The sequence below is a fragment of the Denticeps clupeoides genome, chromosome 5 (genome assembly GCF_900700375.1).
Source record: "Denticeps clupeoides chromosome 5, fDenClu1.1, whole genome shotgun sequence".
NCBI classification, from domain to species: Eukaryota; Metazoa; Chordata; class Actinopteri; order Clupeiformes; family Denticipitidae; genus Denticeps; species Denticeps clupeoides.
In genome coordinates this window covers 142,501-160,059 of record NC_041711.1, presented here as the reverse complement: position 1 = coordinate 160,059, position 17,559 = coordinate 142,501, and the positions used below count along the sequence as shown (strand labels likewise).

Below are 17,559 nucleotides of genomic sequence, written 5' to 3'. Positions count from 1 at the left end.
ATATAAGTAAAGTGACGAGCGTTACTCATCACCGATAGAGTTAATATCGACAAAAAGACAAGCGTGACTCATCACCGGTAGAATTAATATAAGTAAAGTGATGAGCGTTACTCATCACCAGTACAGTTAACAGCGATAAAGTGATGAGCGTTACTCATCACCGGTAAAGTTAATATCGATAAAGTGACGAGCGTTACTCATCACCGGTAGAGTTAATATCGATAAAAAGACCAGCGTTACTCATCACCGGTACAGTTAATTGTGATAAAGTGACGAGTGTTACTCATCACTGGTAGAATTAATTTAAGTAAAGTGACAAGCATTACTCATCACTGGTAGGGTTAATATCGATAAAGTGATGAGCGTTACTCATCACCGGTATAATTAATATCGATAAAAAGACCAGCGTGACTCATCACCGGTACAGTTAACAGCGATAAAGTGACGAGCGTTACTCATCACTGGTAGAATTAATATAAGTAAAGTGACGAGCGTTACTCATCACCAGTACAGTTAACAGCGATAAAGTGATGAGCGTTACACATCACCGGTAAAGTTAATATCGATAAAATGACGAGCGTTACTCATCACCGGTAGAGTTAATATCAATAAAGTGACGAACGGTACTCATCACCGGTAGAGTTAATATCGATAAAAAGACCAGCGTTACTCATCACCGGTACAGTTAATTGTGATAAAGTGACGAGTGTTACTCATCACTGGTAGAATTAATTTAAGTAAAGTGCCGAGCGTTACTCATCACTAGTAGAATTAATATAAGTAAAGTGACGAGCGTTACTCATCACCAGTACAGTTAACAGCGATAAAGTGATGAGCGTTACTCATCACCGGTAAAGTTAATATCGATAAAGTGACGAGCGTTACTCATCACCAGTAGAGTTAATATCAATAAAGTGACGAGCGGTACTCATCACCAGTACAGTTAACAGCGATAAAGTGATGAGCGTTACTCATCACCGGTAAAGTTAATATCGATAAAGTGACGAGCGTTACTCATCACCGGTAGAGTTAATATCAATAAAGTGACGAGCGGTACTCATCACCGGTAGAGTTAATATCGATAAAAAGACCAGCGTTACTCATAACCGGTACAGTTAATTGTGATAAAGTGACGAGTGTTACTCATCACTGGTAGAATTAATTTAAGTAAAGTGACGAGCATTACTCATCACTGGTAGGGTTAATATCGATAAAGTGATGAGCGTTACTCATCACCGGTATAATTAATATCGATAAAAAGACCAGCGTGACTCATCACCGGTACAGTTAACAGCGATAAAGTGACGAGCGTTACTCATCACTGGTAGAATTAATAAAAGTAAAGTGACAAGCGTTACTCATCACCGGTAGGGTTAATATCAATAAAGTGATGAGCAGTACTCATCACTGGTAGAGTTAATATCAGTAAAGTGACGAGCGTTACTCATCACCAGTACAGTTAACAGCGATAAAGTGTTGAGCGTTACTCATCACCGGTAGAATTAATATCAGTAAAGTGACGAGCGTTACTCATCACCAGTACAGTTAACAGCGATAAAGTGATGAGCGTTACTCATCACCGGTAAAGTTAATATCGATAAAGTGACGCGCGTTACTCATCACCGGTAGAGTTAATATCGATAAAAAGACCAGCGTTACTCATCACCGGTAGAGTTAGTATCGATAAAGTGACGAGCGTTACTCATCACCAGTAGAGTTAATATCGATAAAGTGACGAGCGTTACTCATCATCGGTACAGTTAATTGTGATAAAGTGACGAGTGTTACTCATCACCGGTAGAGTTAATATCGATAAAGTGACGAGCGTTACTCATCACCGGTACAGTTAATTGTGATAAAGTGACGAGTGTTACTCATCACGGGTAGTGTTAACATCGATAGAACCTGAATAAACCAGTAGAGTTAACAGTGGAAAGTGATGAGTGTTTCTAATCACCAGTAGAGTTAACATAGATAAAGTGATGAGTGTTACTCATCACCGGTAGCGTTAACAGTGGAAAGTGACAAGTTAAATCCTCAGTGGTAGAGATAACAGAATAATGCTTACATCAAAAATAACCTGATGATATATCTCATGTAAATTTGCACAGTGAATTTATTTATATTGTGATAATCATACCAATTTTGACTGTTCAGTGTGTAGTATTTGCTGTAGTAGAGTAAATGAGTAATAATAAAAGTGTAATATTGTGTATCAAGTCTAAAGACTGACCTGATGTTCATGTGCACAGATGATCATTCACTCAAGAAAAAAGACCAAATAATAAAAAAAGGAGCAGTAATGAAGGATGATTAGTGTGAAACCATTACAGTGATCGCTTGCTGTAGAGGTCGAAGGAAAGCGCATCACTGCCCACGCAGTCGTTTTAAATGCAGTAAGATGAGCCTGGATTGATGCACGCTGTAAAATTCAGGTGGAACCTGCTGCTTTTGAAACGATTTCCTGTGGAATTGTTAAGCTCTGTCTTAACCTTTGATCTGACCTCCACGGAAACAGTCGCTGCATCGATTGCTTCCTCCCCAGGGCTTACCTCACATGTCACGCAGTGATGTGAGCAGGAATTTCCTGTTTTACATAGGCTGATGAAGACTCTCTTTAGGTGTATGTTCTGAAGTCATTCATAAGAAACGTGTGAGCACCACACACGAATATAGTCAGATGTTCAGATTATTCACTAGTAGGTTCCTAGTGTAAAAGGCTGTTGTAGGAAATCAAGTTTGAATGTTCAGCTCCATCTGGTGGTTCTCGTAAGGAGTCATCATTTCACTGTATTGCTTCTTCTTTTCTTTTACAATTTGTATCTATGAAACAATAACTGGAAACAGTAAATTAATCAATCGGCAAAATAACAAACACAAACATTGACCTAAATGACCCGGCAAAGCCTGCACACGACAGGACATACCATCGGGCGCACAGCGATTACAGCGCAAAGTCAGGCCTTGACACCTGAACAGGATTCGTGGTGGGACTGGAATAAAAGAGAGCCGTTTGATGTGTCGTTTTTATTGTATAATACTGCATAATTAAACAGCGGTTTATTAGCTCTTTGTGGCCCCTGCAGAGGCGGGACCTCGGGCAATTGTCTACCTTTTGATAGCGAGTGGACCTGCCTGCCTGCTGGTTTCTTCTGATTTGATTTGGTGGCATCTCTTCCTAGCGGAACAGCATGCAACTCCTGCTGTGACAAATGATGGGGTTGTCATCGGGTGCGCCACTCACCCTTCCAGCATCAAAAACTGTCACAGCAAATTGACTCAGAAATTTGTATTTCTTTAATGTGTTCATTCACATATTCTGCTGGTCACTAGACTAGAGCGGAGAAGAGGGTTTCACATCTGCTGAGATGCCTTCCCTCACTGATCCATCACAGCATCCAGTTAGGACGTTTATGGGTTTCTAGCAACACCCATAACACAAAAGGTCAGAGCTGTGAGACCAGATGTGGACCAAATATGGCAGATGTGGATATTTTCAGATCAGTTTTGTATTTTTTTTTTTTTTTGCAGACATTTGAACCTTCCATCAAATTCTAAGCACCGTCCCCATACACTGCTCCCTTTCACGCCCACTGCTAATCAAGATGATGGCTTAAATGCAGAGGACACATTTATTTGGGGGTCACTATGTGCTGTAATTGTTTCACAAGTCACAGTCAACGCCATTTATGACCCAGAACAAGAGCAGAGTTTCCTTGTCGTGGTTTCTACCTCACAGCCCTTATTACACCTCACACTGCACCTGGTATACTCCGAGCCTCCAGTACTGCTCGCCTGGTCCCTCCATCTCTGAAGGTAAAAGGAAGACGCTCATCTAGACTCTTCTCCATCTTGGCCCCTCGGTGGTGGAATGAACTTCCAGCTCAGTCACTGAGCACCTTCACACGGCAGCTCAAGACCTTCCTCTTTAGAGAAGATTTAGATTAAATTGTAATTTTCTTGTTGTCGAACTTTGTGTACAGAATCTACAACAGAGTGAATAAAATAGATGTATTCATAGTTGGGGGTCCTAGTGAACCGGAATTGATCTCTTCATCGATGGTAACTTGAAAGCACGTTGCAAGTCGCTCTGGATAAGGGCGTCTGCCAAATGCCATAAATGTAAATGTAAATGTGAATGTAAATGTAAATGTTTCCTCCAGTCTCCTCGTTAGGAACCTGAATTAATTGGGGTGGTAGTAGCCTAGTGGGTAACACACTCGCCTATGACCCAGAAGACCCAGGTTCAAACCCCACTTACTGAGCAGGACACTTAACCCTGAGTGTCTCCAGGGGGGGGACTGTCCCTGTTTGTAAGTGATTGTTAGTCTCTCTGGATAGGGGCGTAAATGTTAATGTAATGGAACTGAGGGCCGCTGGCCGCTAGGTGGCGGAATCACACAGCAAATCCTCCGGCGGCGCTCAATGCGCGGCCGCTTGACCCAGAGAAGCCCCCGATCACCCCTAATCATTCGTATTTACTCCTTCTGATCAACTGCATGGGAAGCTGCGCCGGAGCTCGCTGGAAAGTTGTGTTTTACCCTAAATGCAATGCGCAGTCAGCGGCAGGCGATGGCGCCCCCCAGCGTCCGTCCGGGCGGCCGCCGATGCGCAGTCCTCTCAGAATGTGCCGGGCTTTTGGGACCGACATATCGGACATGTTTGGCGTTGCGGCTTGTGCGCCGGAGCAGGTGTAGCCGGGCCGGAGAAGAGGGGCGTGGCCGCGCGATGAAACCTGTCCTTTCGGCCAATCAGCTGACAGGTGGGCGGCGGCAGGCATGTGGCGGGGGCGTGGCCGGGCGCCGCGTCCAGTCAGGAGTAATGACACAGTAAGCGCCGAGCGGTCCGACGGAGCGACAGGCGCAGCGGAAGCGGGAAGAATTCCGATTAAAGTCGCTCATCACACGAACAACGTCGACTAGCGACAGGAAGCCCCCCCCCCGTACCCCCCACAAGCGCGACATCGGGGCTGCGCGCATGTGACGGTCCGAATTGCGCACCGGAGTTGGCCCGGGGGAGGACGGGATACTTTACTGGACATGTGAGAGCGGGAACCGGGACAGAATGAAGCTGGCCGCCCTCCTGCGCTGCGTCCTGCTCACTTCGCCCCTGGTCTGGCTCGGCGACGCGCAGTCAGGTGAGTGGCACGGGTGCGCGCCGCGTTCCGCGGGTCCCCTGCATCCCAAAGTTACGAACCCGTGTAGCGCGCATGACGTGGAAAGTTCTCGGGTCATGTTCGCGGACAGTTTGGTCTTTTTTAAAATGATTCATTTTTAACGAGTCTCCATCTGCGCGCTGCGTTGGGTGCGGAACCCCTGACGCGCGCACGCTGAGTATCTGTTACGCGCCTGTTGGGGGTCCTGAGAGGGTGGCGGGGTGGTGGGGTGGACGGGTTATCCGATATACAGGATCAGGCTTGTTGAACGTTATCTAGGCGTCACGGAACCAACGCGCGTAACGCAAGTCCAGCTCCATCATTCCGACCAGTAACACGTTTCTATATGAACCAGACCAGTAACACGTTTCTATCTGAACCAGTCAGACCAGTAACACGTTTCTATATGAACCAGACCAGTAACACGTTTCTATCTGAACCAGTCAGACCAGTTACACATTTATATATGAACCAGACCAGTAACACGTTTCTATCTGAACCAGTCAGACCAGTAACACATTTCTATATGAACCAGACCAGTAACACGTTTCTATATGAACCAGACCAGTAACACATTTCTATATGAACTAGACCAGTAACACATTTCTATATGAACTAGACCAGTAACACGTTTCTATCTGAACCAGTCAGACCAGTTACACATTTCTATATGAACCAGACCAGTAACACGTTTCTATCTGAACCAGTCAGACCAGTAACACGTTTCTATCTGAACCAGACCAGTAACACGTTTCTATCTGAACCAGTCAGACCAGTAACACGTTTCTATCTGAAATGGACCAGTAACCCAGTGATGGTTTATGGGAGACGGGTGAAAATGAGCGTGTTTAGTAAACTGGTCTTCATGGTGTCCAGATGAGGTCCTGGACGGCGTTGGCTGCTCATGAATCGGCTTCTGTCGTTTTGGCGAGCGCGGGCGGCTTCGTCAGCGTTGTGCCACAATTTATTCACCCCCAACGCAAAGTTAGAGAACGTCCCAGCGGGACATGAGACCTTTTCTCCTGGTTGTCTCTTTTGCATATTTTAGTGCCCAATGTCTTATCCTCGTCATATCCTCAAGCCGTTGACCTCTGACCTTCAAGTGCACTATGACCTCTCATGTGGACCGCGGTGAGACGGCGCTCTGATGCGCAGGAGACCCTCAGGAAGAAGCCACGTTGGTGCCAACGTGCTGGAGAACGTGAGGAAGTCACCTGCCCGGCACGCCTGGCCTGGCGATGGTTTTGTAACGCCGGAGGCGGAGTTGACCCCCAGGTGACATTTCAGGCTTTCTGGAGGAAATTGCCGGCTGCCGACGCGGGAATTCCAGTATCAAATTATTCATGGGCTTCGGATGGGATTAGGCTTCGTCGGCGTGTTGGTAGGCCGGGAGGAAATGAGAATTTATCTCGGGCTAATTAAGACCCTCGACTTGCCCTGTCTAGTTGGTCGGTCCTCAGAGCGTCACTTGTTGCGCGTGGCGTTGTGAGGTCCCAGCTGACCACGTTTCCCATGTCGAACTGGGCTTCCTGGCCGAAGTGAACCAGCAGGACCAGCGGAGTGGAGAATAGCCGCCTTTGATTCTGTCGGGTCGGCCCATGCCAGCTCCTGGCGGGGGTGTGTGTGTGTGTGTGTGTAATCGTCCAGAGCAATGGCGTCTTTGGAAAGTTGAAGGCTCTGGTCCGCTGCTGTCCCTCCCTGCATCTTGGTCCTCGTCCCTCTGCGAGCGAGCAGCATCTTCGGCGAGGGGGAGGAGAAGGCGCGCCGTGATCCGCCGGATCGGGGGCGGCGGGCGTCTTGGCGCTGGCGCCCCCCGGAGAGTTCTCTTTGCTGCCGGGGTCTGTTTTCTCTGCCACTTGTAATTCCTCTCAGAAACAACTGCGCCACCCACACCCCCACCCTGCGGGTATCAGAGCCGGTGACCCTCTTCCTCCCCGTCCCTCCGTCCCGCCCCCCTCCCGTCTCCAGCCCGTCGGTGCTTAACCCCTTTCTGCCTCCTGCAGAATCAAAATAAAGTGGAACGATTCACTTGGATTCTCGTGGAAGTGAAGTGATTGTGAGACTCTGCAGCACAGCACACGGTGCACACAGTGAAATTTGTCCTCTGCATTTAACCATCACCCTGAGTGAGCAGTGGTCACCATGACAGGCGCCCGGGGAGCAGTGTGTGGGGACGGGACCTTCATCAAGGGGACCTCAGTGGAACCTTGTCGGTTCGGGATTTGAACCTGCAACCTTCCGATTACGGGGCCACTTCCTTAACCACTAGGCCACTACTACCCCACCATATCAGAACACAATGTCATAACCTTCACCATCCACCTTAGAACGGTCTTTAGAACGTTCCCTGGTCTTCAGTCATACATCTTAATTAATAAAGCTAATTAATGTAAGAATATCCAGCAGTTCAACTAAATGCTCCGCATGATGGTGCATTTTTTGATACGAAGATGTGTTATGTCGTGAAAATGTAAAGAGTCGATTTTTCTGTCCCAGCTCGTCCCTGTTAGAAGTCCAGGCGAGTCGGTGCAGGTTCCAGACAGGTGGTCGTCCGGACGTGTGATGATGGTGTAGACGGTGTGTAAACTCCAGAAACTTTGTGCTTGTGCGCTGGACAACTTCCATTCTGAGGCTAACTAATTACTACGGAGTTTGATAGATGATTGACGGGTTGCCTGACGCAGGCATGACTGCTGTTGGCAGGTACAGGCCTCGTTTCTTAATTCGTTCGTCCCACATTGTGTTGCGGGATTTATTAGGGTGTCAGGAAACGTTGGAAGAACAATGGAGTCTGTGTGGTCCTCACAAAGCCTCCCACACTATCAGTGTGGCATTGTGTCCCCACAATGCTGCGTTTCTGAACATACTAAGAAGAGTAATAACAGGGTGGCAGCCTTGTCACCAGAGACTGTCCATCAGAGTGTGGGGGACGTGTTGGATGTTGGTTTCTCCTCCTCCGTCTGATTATTGACGGATGGAGGTTCCATTCATGACTGTGGAGAGCAGTGTGGACAGTTGCGAGTCGTATTTGTGGTAAAGTTTTACTGACAGATTCAAGTCCTCAGGAGGCGCAGTTCCTGGATACTCTCTTGTTTGGCCGACGACGTGAATCCTGCGCTCCGGTGGTCCGACGAAACCATGGGCTCCACCATGGACTCCACCATGGGCTCCACCATGGGCTCCACCATGGACTCCACCATGGGCTCCACCATGGGCTCCACCATGGACTCCACCATGGGCTCCACCATGGGCTCCACCATGGACTCCACCATGGGCTCCACCATGGGCTCCACCATGGACTCACACCATGGACTCACACCATGGACTCACACCGCACCTGCACAACAGGTTCTGTGCAAAATTGTGTGCGGCTTTTGTTAAAAAAAAATGACACAAATTTACTTGTTCTGGTATATTATACTTGAATTTAAATGATCCAAAAAACTGGGTACTCATATCATATCAGGCAATAACGTAAAATATTATGACATTCATCTGAATGAATGAATATAACAGTCAGGCATATGGTGCATAATTTAATGTAACTCTTATTTATTATATTCATAACAGTACAATTGGGAACCTGCATGAAATGTAAAAACATGGCGCTGCAGGTTATTTATAAAGCAGTTCTATAAATAACGTGCAGAAAGCATGAATGTAAACAATATTCATGTCCACTATGCACCTGTCCACGTGTGTATAACGTGGCCACTTCCAACATGTACTGTGTGTGTGTGTGTGTGTGTGTGTGTGAGACAGTTCTCAACTGTTAATAATTGTCAGAAATATCTGAAAGTTGTAATACAGCAGATTGCTTCTACAAACAGAACTGTGCTGGTCTTCAGACCAGTTTATCTCCAGCTTCATACCAGCAGGGCATGCGGGGTCGCTGCCCCCCGGCTGTGGAATTCTGTCCCCTCGCGCGGCTACTCCTCCGTACATGACCCTCTCTTATTTGGAACGGTTTCCTTTTGTTAGAATTTTCTTCATTTATGACGTTTCCTATTCCATTTAAATAATAATGCGCATAGCGAGTCTTTGTACCACCAAGCGTCTACAGTCGTGGTGCATGTAAAGTGTGTGTGTGTGTGTGTGTGTGTGTGTGTGCTGTGGAGAGCTTGTTGATATCAGGAAGGTATGCAGACCGTCGTCACCTCGCAGACCCTGCAGAAATGTCACCAGAGCCTCTCCTGAGTTTAAAGGTACATAAAACTTCCGGCGAAGAGATGGGGGTGACGGTGTGTGACCTCGCTTGGCTGCTGGTTTAAAGGGACCGCCGTGCAGAAGGGGCGCGCCGCTCGTAATGACTACGAGAGAGAGCTGCGCCACCATCATTTGGGACCAGAAGAAACATTTTCTAATCAATCCAGTGATTAGTGATTAGCACTTTAATGACGTAGTGAACACACAACTTTCTTCAATATAAAAGTTCAATGCGACACACAAAGTCGCAGGTTCAAACCCCACTTGCTACCATTGTGTCCCTGAGAAGGACACTGAACCCTGAGTGTCTCGAGGGAGACTGTCCATACTACCGACCATAAGGTGCTCTGGAGAAGTCTGGTAAATACTGTTAATATAAATGTTAAATTACATTTTTTTATTATATTGCATTTCTCATTGAAGACATTCCTTGGTATTTCTGATGTGTGATTTGTAGTTATCAAATTTAAACAATATAAATACACATTTCCCTATATAATATACGCACTCATAGCTGTGGTTCACATTCTTTTTTCTTAGGTGGGGGACTCGTTTTAATGTGGGTACCATTACAACTGAAAACGCAACCACACACACACACACACACACACAGTGGTGTGTGGTGCGATGAAACGCAGCTATTCCTCCTGGCAAGGTGAAACGGGGCGGGGTGGGATGGTTTACGAGAGAAAGACTCTAATTTTAGCTGTCGAGCTCGGGAGGAAGTGGAATTTCGGTGTGTGTGGTGAAATTTGTAGGGGCAACAGTCAGTCTCCCTTGAGTACAGTAGCCACCATTACGAACCCAATCACCTCAATTAATCATGTTGTGTGTGTGAGAACCACAGGACACACTTTCCCGTCCTCTGGAGACAGGACTTCCATCTTTAGGCATTTCTTTAACCTGGAGACCCCATTTCCACCCTTGTTCAGGTGAGGACTGGATTTTGGGGACTCTCCTCGAATGTGCTGTCCTCATTCGTCCCTCTCCGGAGACGCCAGCGTTCCAGCAGCAGTCACCTCTGGGTGTTCCGCCGGTCGTTCCCTCCACCCCCGCTGGTCCTGGCTGGAAGTGAGCTGATGGCGCTCTTCTTCTTCTTCTGCCACAATAAGATATCACCTACATGCACATCTTAATGCGTCCCCTCTGCCAGAATCCGCTCCAGCACCACGAGGACGGCTTTCATTTCCGCCGCCAGATCCTATCGCGGCCGCGCCAGACGGAGCCTGTCGGAAGGTGTTAGGAAGCGGCCCGGGAGAGGTCGCTCATTACCGCGTACCCCGGCCGGCTCCGCCGCACGGCCACTGTCACCTGTCACGTTGTGGCTGCCGGGGAGATGGACGTGTGGGTTTGGAGCGGATCACAAGTGACAGGGCTGTCCAGGAGGCGTTAGCCGACTGCGAATCTCCATTCCTCCACCTCCTCGGTCTTCAGTCTTTGTGTCCCCACTGTGCCCGGTCCCCACTGTGCCCGGTCCCCACTGTGCGGTGTGTAAATATTAATGGACCTTCACAGAGCGTGTGAGATAAAGGCACTGGGTGGTACGCAGGTCTGTGTGCGTGTCCCTGCGCTAGCGCTCCACGCTAGCGTATACAATCATTCATAAACACCTGGACCTGGAGAGGGACACGCCCGCCCATCACTCACCACAGTCACCAAACCACTCGCCCAATAAATAGGCCAGGAGAAGATGGAGAGACCCGGAGGCCGTGGGACCAGGTGCAGCTGAAGGTTCGAATGAGTGGCATCCGCTCAACCTCGGGCACCCCAAAAGATGGAGGAGAGCGTTTTCCTTCCTCTCCACCATCTGTTTTCGATCTTGCGTTCTCTCATTTACTTAATTAGAACAACAAGTCTTTAGGCAGCCAGAGGAGACGATGAGGGAGGGAGGGAGGGAGGGAGGGAGCGATGGGCTGGAAGGATGAGAGGAGAAGTGTGTTACGCCCCGAGGCTGATCCTGTCCCTAATGAAGGGCCGGAGCATCTCTTGTTCCTTCATTACAAAAACAAATGACTGAGGCCCTGACCCACATACCAAACCTACAGCCATGGATTCCTGAATAAGATCTCTGCACAAATCAGTAGTTACAGACATCAAACCCAGAACATTTATTTTAAAGAGCCTGTAGGCCTGATTGACAGCTGTCACCAAACGCCCTCTTTTTCCTGGACATGTCTTCTTTTCCTGGGACTTATCCTCTTTTTTTAAGACCTGGAAATTGTGCCTGGCTGGGATTTTTTTAAATTGTCCGGGGTTTGGAGGCATCCTATACACCTGATCGCTTCCATACATGCTACCCCAACACCACCCCAAGTTAAACTCCTCATGTCAATATTTGACATGTCCATCTTTATTCTGTTTCCTTCCGTTCTCTACACTCCTAGTACCTCCTGTACACAAACGTGACCACGCCCACTCCCGACACCGACATGTAAGTTATCAGGCGCTTTAATTCCTAGTGAACGTGACCACGCCCACTACCAACACCAACATGCAGGTTATCAGGCGCTTTAATTCCTAGTGAACATGACCACGCCCACTACCAACATGCAGGTTATCAGGCGCTTTAATTCCTAGTAAACGTGACCACGCCCACTACCAACACCAACATGCAGGTTGTCAGGCGCTTTAATTCTGATGGATGAACTGATGAATGCAATATTAGTTATTGTGTTTAAAGTCAGAGGAAAATAGATTCTTTAATAGATATATTAAAAGTTAGTAAAGGTGCTGCTCCAGAGCGTTATAGTTCTGACCAAATGTTCAGGTGAGTGAAGCTGTAACAGCTCATGTTGGCTGAGGAGACGGACGGAGCCAAACTGGCAGTGAAGTCTGGTCTTTGATGCCAGACCCGACGCAAACATCAACTACATGCAGAAAATGGTGGCAGTGCCAGCTGGAAAGCGAAGCGCATGTGAACTCAACAAGTGAAACGAAGTCGGCTTTATTTATTTAATTAATTACATTAAATTGAGTTATTTACATGGATAAAATGGGTGTTTGTGTAATAAGTTAACCATGACTACCTGACCACTCCTCTTCATATTCACTTCCATGCAGGTGCCTCCTTTAATTTAGCTTGCGGTGTTACGGCTCATTATCACCTTTTACATTTACATTTACATTTACATTTACATTTATGGCATTTGGCAGACGCCCTTATCCAGAGCGACTTGCAACGTGCTTACCAAGTTACCATCGATGAAGAGATCAATTCCTGGTTCACTAGGACCCCCAACTATGAATACATCTATTTTATTCACTCTGTTGTAGATTCTGTACACAAAGTTCGACAACAAGAACATTACAATTTAATCTAAATCTTCTCTAAAGAGGAAGGTGTTGAGCTGCCGTGTGAAGGTGCTCAGGTGACTGAGCTGGAAGTTCATTCCACCACCGAGGGGCCAAGACGGAGAAGAGTCTAGATGAGCGTCTTCCTTTTACCTTCAGAGATGGAGGGACCAGGCGAGCAGTACTGGAGGCTCGGAGTATACGAGGTGCAGTGTGAGGTGTAATAAGGGCTGTGAGGTAGGATGGTGCTACTCCATGTCTGGCTTTGTAGGCCAGCATCAGTATTTAGAACCTGATGGTGCAGCTACTGGGAGCCAGTGGAGGAACGTAGCAGAGGGGCGGTGTGGAGAACTTGGGAAGGTTGAAGATCAGTCGTGCCGCTGCATTTTGTATTAGTTGTAGAGGTCGGATGGTACATAGTGGTAGACCAGCTACCATTTGTATTTAAAGTATGCAGATGTACATGACACATCAGCTGCTGCAAGAATTACTCTGTATTGCCACCCAACATTGTTTGCTTGAAGGGAATTCTTGGAGCTCAGTATTGGGAGTGAACGTCACGTATTCTAATCTTTTGGGGTCTCATCTGGCCACGAATGAATGGAGGAGATGTGGAGGACGGAGAGGCTGGTTCCTGCTCCCCAGTGTTTCTTGCAGAAAGCTGCTGCGATGTGCAGCATGGAGAGGACTTTTTTTATTAATAACGCAGCCTGGGGGTTGGCCAGCCTGCAGGATACTGTGGCATCATGGGAAAGTGGTATTATGTTGTTTGTTTGCCTGCTTTTCCCGCCGAGGGCCGTTTAACTCAGGGCTTCACACAACGGCGTTTGCAGCTAAGTACACGTGTAATATTGGCTTTGCCACCTTAAGTAGGGGGCAGCGGTGGCCTAGAGGTTAAGGAAGCGGCCCCGTAATCAGAAGGTTGCCGGTTCGAAGCGTGATGGTTAAATACAGAGGACACGTTTCACCGTGTCACCGCGTGCTGTGCTGCAGTGTCTCACAATGACATCATCATCTCACTTTTACTTAACTGAGGTTTTCTTTCTTTTTAAAGACTTCTCTGAGGTCAGTTAGCGTTCATTTGGCTGTGATTCTGCCGGAATTCCGTCGGTAGATTCCGTGTTGAGAGAAGTGTGTAATTAGGAGGGACAATTAAAGAGTTGCGTGGACGGCCAGCTCGGGCATGTGACCTTATTTGCATCAGCACGCATGTTGTCTGTGGTGGTCGCCTCATTAAATAAGACCCCGGCAATATGGCGGGGCCGACCGTCCAGATTGCTCATCAGGAGCGTCCTAACCCCTCCCACCCTACACACACACACACACACACACACACACACTTGCTGAACTTCTTTAACACTCTGGCTTCATTAAGAATGTAATTAACGTCTCGCTGAGCCGATAAAGACGGGGTGTCGTCTGCTAATTACGTGCCCCAGTCCTATTGATGTGGGGGAACGCGCGAAGCCGCGGGCGTGGCCGCTGTTTAAGCAGCGTCTGATGGTTGTTTGTTCAAGGCCAGCGTCCGTGATCGTCCCCGCAGACCCCGCCGCGCTCCACTCGGCTAAATGAAAGTGTCCACCTCGCTCTGGAGCTCCATTCATCAGCAGCTGTCTGGCCCCGGCCGATAAATAACCCGCGTCCCCCAGACGTCTCGCAGGGGCCCGGGTCCTCGCCACCTGTGTGCTAATGACTCCGCGGGGACCGCCGCGCGGTTGGAGGATAAAATGGAGCCGCCGCTCAGGATCGTGGACGCCGGTGAGCGAGGTGTAAATGGGCCGTGGGGCCGAGGTGACAGCTTGTCAATTCGTGATCGATGATGAGGGTCCCCGGTCTCCCCGAGACTCTCTGTCTTCGGCGGGCCCTCGCAGGGCGGAGTAATCCGATGCGACGCAATCAGACAGAACCCTAAATGAGGTGCAGCCGAGAGGCTTTGTCCCGATGATGAAGTTGGGACCGGATTGGACGGAACAGACGAGCGATAATTACGCCCGGTCGCATTCAGGACCCCACTTTCCACCACAAAGGATGTTCTGAACGTCCGTGGCTGCTGGTTTTAAAGAAGAGGACGTTGAAGCGGGGACCCCCTCGCTTCTTTCCAACGTTGCTCTTTTCATGAGCCAGAAAAAGGGAGTGAGATGGAGGATAAACGCACTTCTTTTCTCTTCTGGAGAAGAGCCATAAAAAAACATCTCCTTTTCCTCACCCACATTGTTCTTTTTGGGCGTGACGTCTCCAGACTAAAACCCTGTCCACTGTCCAGGATGCTCTTTACTGCACTGTGGACGTCTCCACCTCTACAACTGTAGGACATTTTCTCTTCTTGGACAAACCATCACCAGCCCTGCACTGACACCCCTGGAAGGGCGTCGCTCTCTATCACTCCTTCCCACTGAGACGTACTGTATGTCATTTTATAAGAAATAAATGTTGTTGTCGCTGTTGGTTTCATGTCCATGACGCCAGTTTAAACAGGCGTCCATGCTTTTGTCCATTTTGGTCTTCGCTTCGTGAGTCCATCCATTGATCCATAAGTGCATAGATGGTTTTTGTATAGGTTCCTCAGCAGAGTGAGGACGTTCTCCACACGCCTGCAGATTCCAGGCAGGATGAATCATGTAAACCACCTCCTAGAACATTGCAGGTGTGCGGCCTTCCTGAGCTGTACTTCATCCGGCGATAAGGATGCTCGGAGCTGAGTGCTGGCTCTGTGTCCGTGAGGACCTCAGGAAGGAGGGAGGCAGCAGTGGTGCATGGAAATGAAAGAGCGGCAGGAGGAAGGAGCTCTGGCCTGCACCTGGAGAGCTGTGCCCAGTGAAATGCTCTTCTCAGGAGGAGGAGGAGGACCTTCTAATGACTTTCCCCTCCAGCTGCCATATAACTAGTACCTCTGCTTCGCTTCTTTTTTTAGATCATATAATGGAATCTTCTAGAATATCGAGACATGTACATGGTTAGATATGGTTAGAATGGTCATTATAAACTGCCTGGTCAGATGGTGTCCTGATAAGATTTCAGGATATGACAGCTGCATAATCTGTTGCATTCTGGGTAACACACTCGTCAATGATCAGGTTGAAACCCCACTTCCTGCCACTGTGTCCCCACAACAGCTGACTGTAAATGGAACTGGACGTCCGATGTCTTATTCAGAAATTCGCTGCACCGTTCAGCAGAGCTCAGTTTACCAGAATTTACCGTGGTTACGCGGTGACTTCATATTCACTCACTTACTCACCGGCATTCCGGGAGGCCTCCTAGAAAACTGAAATCGAGTTGAAGTTGAGGTTCTGAGCTCTTCTGCTAATTCAATCATTGCAGTTGGATCTAAAGATTTTTTTCTATCGTCGGATCCTCTACCTGAAAATTGTAGAAATAATAAAAATAAAGAAAAGTCTAAATACACTCAGTTGTTACCACAGAGGCTTCCGGAACTTTGTGCTTTTTCTTGATCCTATTATTTCATTTGCACCTGCCGGTTCCTGGTCTCTGCAGAATAAAATGGTCACCTTTAGTGAAATTAGGAGACGGGGTTTCCCTGGGAGAGTTTTATCAGCCAATATTTCTCCATTTACCTTCTAATGATTCGGTAGCAGGGTTGCCAGATTCAATTTCTCATTCTCAGATGAATAAAGATGAAAAATGAGCGTGCTTGCTAACCCTGTGCACTTTTTAATTCTTATTCATGTGTGTGTGTGTGTGTGTGTGTTGGGGGGCTGGGGGTGCAGAATGTCACTGCACGTTTCTCTCGGCTCTGTTGTTGGCCATTTTTTATTGTAGTAGCCTCCGAATACTCACCTCCGTACTTTGTTTTTAAATCCCTTTGTTCTTTTCTTCCTAAAATCCGTCATTAATATTCTGTTCCTGTGCGCCAGCTTCTCCACACTAGGCTCCCAGCCTGGGTCTCCACAACCCGCCTGCTATCTGAGAAGCAGCAGCCACCTTGCAGCAGCAGAGATAGGAGGAGCGCTGGGCCATTCCACACGTCCAGCTGCCGATAGACATTTAAAAAAACACATCGCACGGGTTCCCAGTCTGTGTAGAGTGATGCCACCTCCATCAGCGTGGTCCTCACACGATGGCTACTCAGACTTTTACCACTTATCTTATCCCGCAGCTTCAGGCCATCTCCAGAAGAACCTCCTGAATGTTCTTGCCCAGGACAATGTGCATTTGTAAACTGTCACCAGATCTTGCTTTTCCTTCTCGTCACCCATGGGACAAGGTTTCAGGCTCCACCTGACCGTGGAGACGTAACCTCCTGTATTAACAACATGAGAATCAGAGATGAAGAAGGGCGGGGCACACAGAGGGGCGGGGCCGAGAGCTGGAAAAGCACGATGATAAACGTACTGATCCCCAGCCGAGATGTATCTCATTTCAGCTCAGTTTAAGCACCAACACGTTTTCAGTAAGTAACTTTCTACTTTTTCAGTACATCTCCAAGTTAGTTATGCCCGACGTTTTTTTTTCAGTTTGCGCCTCCTCAGCAATTTCGCATCAAATCACCAGTGGCCACGAATTGCAAATCAAATGAATGCATTTTTCTAATAAAATGTAAATTTAATGTACGAGCAAATGTACAAGCAGCGCCTCGTATGGAGAGGAGCGGTTCTATAGACCCGAGACTCGAACCAGCCGACCGCCTGGTCATATAGAAACGTCACAACGTCACCTTCATTTCCTGTCACCCACGTCCTGCTCCTGCTTGGTATCTCACAAAGTCACGATCTGAATCCTAAAAACGCTGGTGAAAATGTACAAAGCGGATGAAGAGACTGTGAGTGTGTGTGAGTGTGTGAGTGTGTGTGTGTGTAAAGCGTTGTGGTGGAGATGCCATTAGTGCGGTTTTGTAATTGGTCCTGTATTGGCTAATTGTGCCGGTGACGTTGTGTCTCCTGGGAGGC

General features: G+C 47.9%; 1 protein-coding gene across 1 annotated transcript in view; it reads left to right on the top strand.

Annotated features, from left to right (window-relative positions):
- The first annotated feature begins 4,647 nt into the window (after positions 1–4,647).
- The window catches only part of LOC114790190 (receptor tyrosine-protein kinase erbB-4-like), a 154,499-nt gene continuing 141,587 nt past the window's right edge, over positions 4,648–17,559 (top strand). The window contains 1 exon segment of the mRNA XM_028980016.1: positions 4,648–5,137. Coding sequence (XP_028835849.1) covers positions 5,065–5,137 — 73 coding nt within the window. The 5' untranslated portion in view covers positions 4,648–5,064.